Genomic DNA, 7,702 nt, shown 5'->3' with positions numbered 1-7,702 from the left:
GCCATGGCTGCATGCTCGTCAGCGGGGGCGTCTCATAGGCGGCGGTGGGGGGGGGGGTGTCTCGTGAAGGAGTGGGACTTGAACTCTGCTCCAAGGGGGTGCGAATAAGGATAAGAGACACAGCCTGCTGGGGCAAGGGCAGGAAGCCCCAGGCCTCTTGCCAGCTCCAGACCATTCCCTGGATTCCCTGGATGCCTTCTCTTCCTCTGTTCCTGGCTTTGTCCTCTGGGAGCCTTTCCATCTGCAAAGGTAGCTGGTGGTTACCTTGCTTCTGTCCATGTTCAAATCTTGGTGTTCGTAAATCCAAATTTTGTAAGCTTAAATCTCTTAACCTCCCCGTGCCTCAGTTTCTTCATCTCTAGAATGGGGGAAATAGTAGTAACTATCTTGTGGAGTTGTCATAAGGACGTGTAAATGACTACGGGTAAAAGTGCCTCGAACAGTACGTGGACCACAGCACCAGCTCTTGCAACCGTGAGATGGGCAAGGGATGTGCTGGGCCGTTAGGGATAAAGCCCCCCCTTCTTGCCTTTGCTTGTGCGGTGCCCTCAGCCAGCAGCTCCCTCCTCTCCCCATCATTGGTAACTAACTGTCATCCTGAATTAAATCCAGAATCACAAATCTCTCCTTCCCTCCGCCCCAGCCATCTCTGACTGCCTGTCCGAATAACTACTTCCTCCAAGCCCACCTCCCTCGACCTCCCTCTTTAGGCTCTGAGTTCTGAGTGGGCGTAGGGTCTGGGCCCCCAGCTCCCCTGCCCTCGCCCTCGCCTCTGTCTCCACCCGCCTAGAAGGTGCTTAGTGAACTGAGTGTTGACCTGCAGGGAACTGCATGCCTCAGTGGAAAAGCATTGCTTGGCCTGACTTGCTGGGGGGCCTTGGGACGACTCCTTGGTGGGTGGGTGGGTGAGGGAATCCCTCTTCCCACCCTGGCGGTTCTAGGAGTCCCCTGACTTGTGGTGTGACCTTCAGGGAGGGAGGAAGAGATGAGAATCTGTGGGTGAGGCTCTCGTCTGAAGAAGGAAGGTCCCCCTACTGTGTAAAAAAAATCAGCTAATTTGCTGCTTGAAAAAACAGCAAAAAAGCATAAAGCAACAATAACGACAACAAACTCACTAGCAAAGAGCCCGACCCAGTGTGTGTGGGGGCAGCAGGGGTTCCTGGGGGTTGGGTGTGAGAGTGGGCCGAGGGTGGGTGCGTCCTGATGACAAGTGTCTGTGGGAGAGGCTAGCCCGGGGTCCACCCTGCCCCACCCCCCTGCTCCAGTGCCCCACCCTCTGCTGCCTGGCCCGCCTTTCCCTCGATCTCCCAGGGGAAGAGGGCTGGCCCGAGCTGGGTGCCCGCTGATTGCATCCGCCCAGTCGTTCTCCCCAACAGGGCCCTGCTCCCCATCTTAGGGTTGAGGCCGGCACAAGCATGCAGAGAGATGAGCTTTATTTCTGGAAGTCACACAGGCCCTGGTGGGAGGGCCAGACTTGAACTAGGAGACTCCAGGGGCCCCGTGCTTGTGCTGTGAGCTGGGCAGTTGGCTGGAGATCAGGGCTGCTGGCCTGGGTAAGCAGAGTGTGGCTCCAGCCCCCTCTGAGGTCCCGGTTGGGCCTCGCAGGTTGGCTCTTGGCACGACAACCCCCCCCCCCGCCCCCCCCAGTGCCCCACTCCTTCCCCTCACGCTGTGGGCACAGCTGGATTAGTTCTGGGCTATGTACTGGGGACAGAGACTCACTTTCTGCTATAACTTGACCCTAATAAGCAGTCCCCATGCTCCAGGCCCCTGATTCCCAACAAAAACTCACCCTTGCCCTGTCTCCCAATAATCGTTGTTTTATTAACCCCACCCCCAATCACAGCTCTGCCCCCCTGTAGCCTGGTTCCAGCCCATGGCCTCCATTCCAGCCCCCACAACCCCCTCACCAAACTGAACTGCAAAGCAGACCCAGCTGGGCTCCAGGCTGCTTCCAGTCAACCCCAGTCTCAACTCCCAGTGAACACCACTCCCGGCCCCAGTCCCCTCCTGGCCTGGACCCGATCTTCCTGAGGACTCTCCATAGGGTCAGGTATAGGACAAAGTCCCCAGACCTCTCTGAGGTCTCTGAGGGGCTGGTCCAGCCTGGGGAGGCCTAGGGAGCTCTGGCCTCAAGTGGGCCTCCAGGGCCCCCTCCTGGGGGGCTGTGGTCAGACCCTGACTCAGAGGCCAATTCCCTGGACACGGGAGAGGACCTGGTGGGGTCAGGAAGCCTCCTGGATGTGCAGCTTGTTGAAAAATTAGTTCGGTTGCCAGTTAGGAACAAGCCCATTCTGTTTTGTTGGGATGTGGTTGTACTGAAAACATGGGCTTCGCTGCCCATCTTATGAGTGAGACCGGAAATGCGTGGGTGAGAGCCGGGGTCATGACACAAACACATTTGGGACGGGGCAGAACACCCTTCCCCCTTCCCCACTGGCTGGAGCAGGGTCACCCAGGCATTGGGGTCCAGTGACATGGGGCTCGTCTCTTCTCCTGGAGACCTCCGGCAGGGAGAAGGGGCTGAGCAGAACTTTCTGGGTGGAGACAACAGACAGAACAGCCCTGCAGGCTGGCCCAGGCTCTCCGCGCAAGCCCAGCGGAGCCAGCCCACCTAGGTTTTCCCTCCTCGGGGCCCTTCCGGGACACTCTCTCCCCCTTCCTGGGCTTTTCACCAAGGACCTGCCACTTTCTGCAGGAGGTGGACTGAGGGTAGGGTCGTTCTGAATGCGATGTTCCCCTCTGGTGCCTGGGGGACAGCACCTGGCCCCTGATCCCGAGTCAGCCACCCCCAGGCCCCTCTTGGGGGGTGTCCGAAGACACCGAATCCGGGACCGGCCGAGCTGGACCAGTTCTCAAGCCCGGCTCCATACCAGAAGCACCTTGGGAGCTTCCTAGAGGCTCACTCCGATCTAGAACCTCACCCCACAAGCCCCCAGGGGATTCTCATGCTCCGCCAGGTTTAGAAACCAGTGGTCCAGGGCATTTCACTCATTTTTTGGACGGGGACGCTGAGGCCTGGGTGTCCAGGGTCGCACAGGCACGAGCACTCCTGGCTCTCTGTCCAGTGCCCTTTCTCGTGTCCTGTCCCCAGAAACCCCCTTGCAGGCACTGACCTCGTTTCCTAGCCGCTCTGAATCCTCCCTCGTCCACACGTTTGGAGGTGGGGGAGAGGGCAAAGTCTACAGAAGATGAAGTTGGGGAACAAACACCGGGAGAGCCCCCTCCGAGTGGAATCCTTCAGACACACGCTGCCCTGCAGCGCCATCTTCTGGCAAATTCTGGTATTACTGTCTCCTTCCGTCCAGTTTACAGAGAGGGTCCAGCGCTTGGCTTGGCCTGCTTCGGAGGTTGGGATGGAGCTGGGAGACGAATACACATTCGTCTCAGGGCTTGAGGCTCTGGTGGGGCAGCCAAAGAATAAATGGTCTGGTCCAAGGTTAGCTCTTTGACCCGACACCCAGCCAGCCGGGGCGGCCCCAGACTTCACGGTGATGGACGAAGGTTTTCCTGGTGGCTGACCCCTGGGGCGGCATGCCCAGGAGATGTGCTGGGTGGTCAGCCCCTGGAGGGCAGGCGCTGTGCGGGCAGTCTTTTGTGTTTCCCGGAGGGCCCACAGCATCACAGCGAGGAGGGAGCTAACGCTTGCTCAACACTCACCACGCGCTTGGAGACTCTGCGTCACGTTGGGCACTCGTCCTTTGCCATCCGGTCTCACCATCCCCATTTCTTAGATGAAGAAACTGAGGCACAGACATAAAAGGTGACTTGCTCAAAGCTGCACAGTAAGTTGTAAAAGTAACGCACGTGGAATGTGTGTTACCTGCCAGCCCCACTGCCGAGGGCTTTGCAGCTCGTCTTTGTGACCCCCGCCCCATGCACATCTATCAGCAGCCCCATTGTCGAGGTTCAGAAAGGAGAAGTAACTTGTCTGAGGTCGTGCTTCGCTGGTAAGCGGTAGAGCTCGGATGTGCGCCCAGGCAGCCAGGGGTCAGAGCCCATGCTTGTAACACCACCGTCCGCTCTGCCCACGGCCCGCTGGGCCCTGCTGGCCTCACCTACTGTCTGCGCTTCATTCCAGGGCTCTAGAGGCCACGGGCATGATGCTTCGGGTCCTGGTTGGGGCTTTCCTCCCCGCGATGCTGCTGGCTGCCCCACCGCCCATCAACAAGCTGGCACTGTTCCCGGACAAGAGTGCCTGGTGTGAGGCCAAGAACATCACCCAGATCGTGGGCCACAGCGGCTGTGAGGCCAAGTCCATCCAGAACAGGTGGGAACCCCGGGGGTGTGAGGGGAGTGGATGCGTCCAGAGGCCCGGAGGGAGGCGGAGACAGGGCTGGCCGCCCGTCCCTGCCTCCGCCATGGTGTCACGGGCGCCGTGACCGTCTCCTCCCACAGGGCCTGCCTAGGACAGTGCTTCAGCTACAGCGTTCCCAACACCTTCCCACAGTCTACGGAGTCCCTGGTTCACTGTGACTCCTGTATGCCGGCCCAGTCCATGTGGGAGATTGTGAGTATGGCTGCCCGCCCCTGCCCAGCCTCCCCGCAGAGACTTCCCGGGCCTTGGCCCCAGTGCTTATGAGTAAGGCCCCACTGTGTGCAGGGTCCAGGGCTTGTGCTGGGGATACACATGTGGTCCTTGCCACGTGATGGCTTATGAGTCTGACACCAGTGTGTACAGGACAAGGGATCTCTTGAAGCTCCATTCTGATGTCAGTCACATTCTGAAGTCCTTTTAGTGGTTTCCCATTGTCTTAAGATGAGACCAAACTCCTTGTCGTGACCCACAGTGCCTGGCGTGGGCTCTGTGGCTCACCAGTCTGTTGAGCTTTGGCCTCTCTCATCTCCTTTACTAGCTCGACACTTGACATCAGTGTACTTTCTTTCAGTCTCTCATGCCTACTCTTCTTGCTGCCACCACAGGGCCTTTGCACATGCTCTTTCCCTGTTTGCTTCTCCTCCTCACCCAGTGAACGTCTGTTTATTCTTCCGCTTGTGGCTCAGCAGCGTTTTCTCGGGGCCCTATCCCACCGCCTTGACCGCTGTGTGCCTCTGCTTTGACTCCTGTCACAGTTTTCCATCTGCATTTGGGTGATTTTGACAAATCTGTTTCCCCCACTAGACTCTGAATTCTTTGAGGAATCATGCCTGTCCTTGTGTCCCCAGAGCTGGCAGGGAGTAGGTGCTCCGTGGAAGGAAGGAAGGAAGGAAGGAAGGAAGGAAGGAAGGAAGGAAGGATAGAAGGAAGGAAGGAAGGAAGGAAGGAAGGAAGGAAGGAAGGAAGCGAAAAGGAAAGGCCGTTGGAAAAGTGTGACCTTAGGAGAAGAGCAAAACCCTGGAGGGCTCAGTAGGGCTGACCTAGGCTGGGCTGGGGGTTTGGGATTGGGCTCCTTGAAGAAGTGATGTCTGAGCACAGATCCAGAGGTTGCGTACAAGTTAACTGGGCCAGTTTGGTGCGGGTGGTAGGGGTGGGTTAGGCAAGGACCTTTCAGGCAGAGGGAACAGCATGTGCAAAGTCTCAGATCAGGCAGCTCAGAGTTGGCGGTGGGGAGGGGCTCAAGGTCAGGGGCAGAGAGGTCAGCTGGAGGCAGCCTGAGCGTCCTGCGGGGCCTTAGTAAGGAGTCTGAACTTTTCTTTAAGTGCACTGGGGAGCACTGCGGGGAATTTTAGGCAGGGGCAGGCCATGTTGGGTTTTCCCCTCAGGCCTCTGTGAGGGAATGGTAGGGAGGCGGCAGGACTGGGTGTGAGGAGACAAGTTGGGTGGGACCTGCAGGGGCTCACCCCCACCCCCAGTGGAGGGGCCCACAGAGCTAACTGGGGTATCTCGGGTGGGCTCAGGGATTCTGGGGTGTCTGGGATTGCTGGTCCTGTGAGGAATGTTGCCCTCGGGGCCTCCCTGCCAGCCCCGGGCCTTTGGAAACATGTCTTCTCTTCTCTCCTGCCCTCCCCAGGTGACCTTGGAGTGCCCCGGCCACGAGGAGGTGCCCAGGGTGGACAAGCTGGTGGAGAAGATCCTGCACTGTAGCTGCCAGGCATGTGGCAAGGAGCCTAGTCACGGGCTGAGTGTCTACGTGCAGGGCGAGGACGCGCCGGGCTCCCAGCCGGGCACCCGTCCCCACCCCCACCCTGGAGGGCAGACCCCTGAGCCCGAGGACCCGCCCGGGGCCCCCCACGCGGAGGAAGAGGGGGCTGAGGACTGAGGCCCCAACTCTTCCTCCCCTCTTGTCCCCTGCGGAATGTTGGGTGTCACCCTTGGGGGAAAGGTGGGGAGAAAGGCTGAAGCCCCCCTTTGTCACTGGACGGACTTGGATTCAGACTTGGACTTGGAATGCTCTCTGGTTGCCGTGGAGATCCGAGGGGAGGGGTCGGGGGCCAAGCTGCACAATTTAATATATTCACGAGTGAGGGGAGGGAGCAGTGGATCTTCAGGGTTCTTTTTCGGAGGGCGGGGGGGTTCTCTTCCTTTCTGCCTCCTAGTGATGTGCCTTTGGGAGGGGGAGGAGGTTGGCCACGCTGCTGAGGTGGGTGCGCGGTCCTCACAGCCCCTAGTGGGGCCCTGAGCCCGGCGGGGGTGGGGGGGCGCCTTGCCAGGAGCAGCCTTGAGGGAGGGGCTGGGTCCAGGCTGGGGGGACCACAGGAGAAGCTGGAGCCCCACAGGCTCCCCCAAAGGCCTCCCGTGCCCAGGGCAGCTGCTCCCAGGTGGCACCGAAGTGGCCCTCCCTCGATGGCGTGCTTGGGAGTCAGGTCTGGGCAGGACCCTGCTGACTCATGGCCCTGGAGCTGGGAGCCAGGCTCTCTGGGCCTCTCTGGCTTCCTTGGCTTTCGAGGGGGTGGAGGGAGGCAAGGAAGGAGCCTTCCTGGGCCAGGGAGAGGGGAGGGCTCCCAGACCATCACCAGAGTGTCCCTCCCTCTCCCTCTCCCACTCCCCTCCCCCCCCCCTCAGTTCTGGGTCCCTCGGAGAGCTGGTGGAGCCAGCCTTTCCCCTCCTGGAGCGCTTTCTAAATATCTGACGGTGGGGAGGCTCCAAAGAGGGACCTGGGTGGGGTGGACTCTGGCTGAGCCTCAAGAAACTAGGGAGAGGAGGGGGTGGGTCCTTGGTGGCCAGTGTCCCCATAGCTCTCCAGCAGCTCTCCACCCATCACCTCCCTCCCAGCTGCACTTTAACCCAGAGGGGGAGTGGGGTCCTGGGGACAGGGCAGGCGGGCAGTGAGGAGTGCCCCTCGGGACCCCTTCCCGCCTGTGTCTGCTCCTCTGACCCCAGGGCGGCTGGTAGCTCCCCCAGCCCCCTGCCTGGGGGTGCCCCCGGCCCTCACGGCTGTTCCGACAAGAGCTTCTGGAGCTTGTAACCAGCAGATTGTTTCCCTGACGGACCCTGAGTTTTCTCATGAATAAATTCGTTCAATGCTTGTGTTCTCTTCCTTACTAGGGGTGGGGGTGGGGGCTCTGCGGACCCAGGGTACCCCCAAGGGGCCCTTGCTGAGGCCTAGGGGGAGGGGGCCGGGCTGCACAGTGAGCCCCCCCTCCCCCAGCACACCCTCCCTGGGGCCTAGTGACCCTCTCACTTTCCTGCGGTGTTGTGCGCTGTGGCTCCTGCTTTCCTGGCTCCCACCTCTTCCCTTGGGCGCCCACTTCTGGCCTTGTATATGTCTTGGGTGGGCCTCCAGACCAGGCACTTCCAATCTTGACCTTGGTCCCTTGGGCT

The 7,702-nt window shown here is 60.1% G+C and overlaps 1 protein-coding gene across 1 annotated transcript; it reads left to right on the top strand.

Moving 5' to 3' along the window:
* Positions 1-4,064: 4,064 nt before the first annotated feature.
* NBL1 (NBL1, DAN family BMP antagonist) lies at positions 4,065-6,354 on the top strand. Its single transcript, XM_047085544.1, has 3 exons — positions 4,065-4,270; positions 4,399-4,510; positions 5,952-6,354. Exons 1-3 carry the CDS (start codon positions 4,101-4,103, stop codon positions 6,198-6,200), a joined length of 531 nt encoding a protein of 176 aa, XP_046941500.1. The 5' UTR covers positions 4,065-4,100; the 3' UTR covers positions 6,201-6,354.
* Positions 6,355-7,702: the final 1,348 nt, after the last annotated feature.

This window comes from Lynx rufus, unplaced genomic scaffold (assembly GCF_022079265.1).
Source record: "Lynx rufus isolate CCGP_SWC_20201006 ecotype Redwood Valley unplaced genomic scaffold, mLynRuf1.p SCAF_2, whole genome shotgun sequence".
NCBI lineage: Eukaryota > Metazoa > Chordata > Mammalia > Carnivora > Felidae > Lynx > Lynx rufus.
This window is presented reverse-complemented; position numbering and strand designations above follow the sequence as displayed.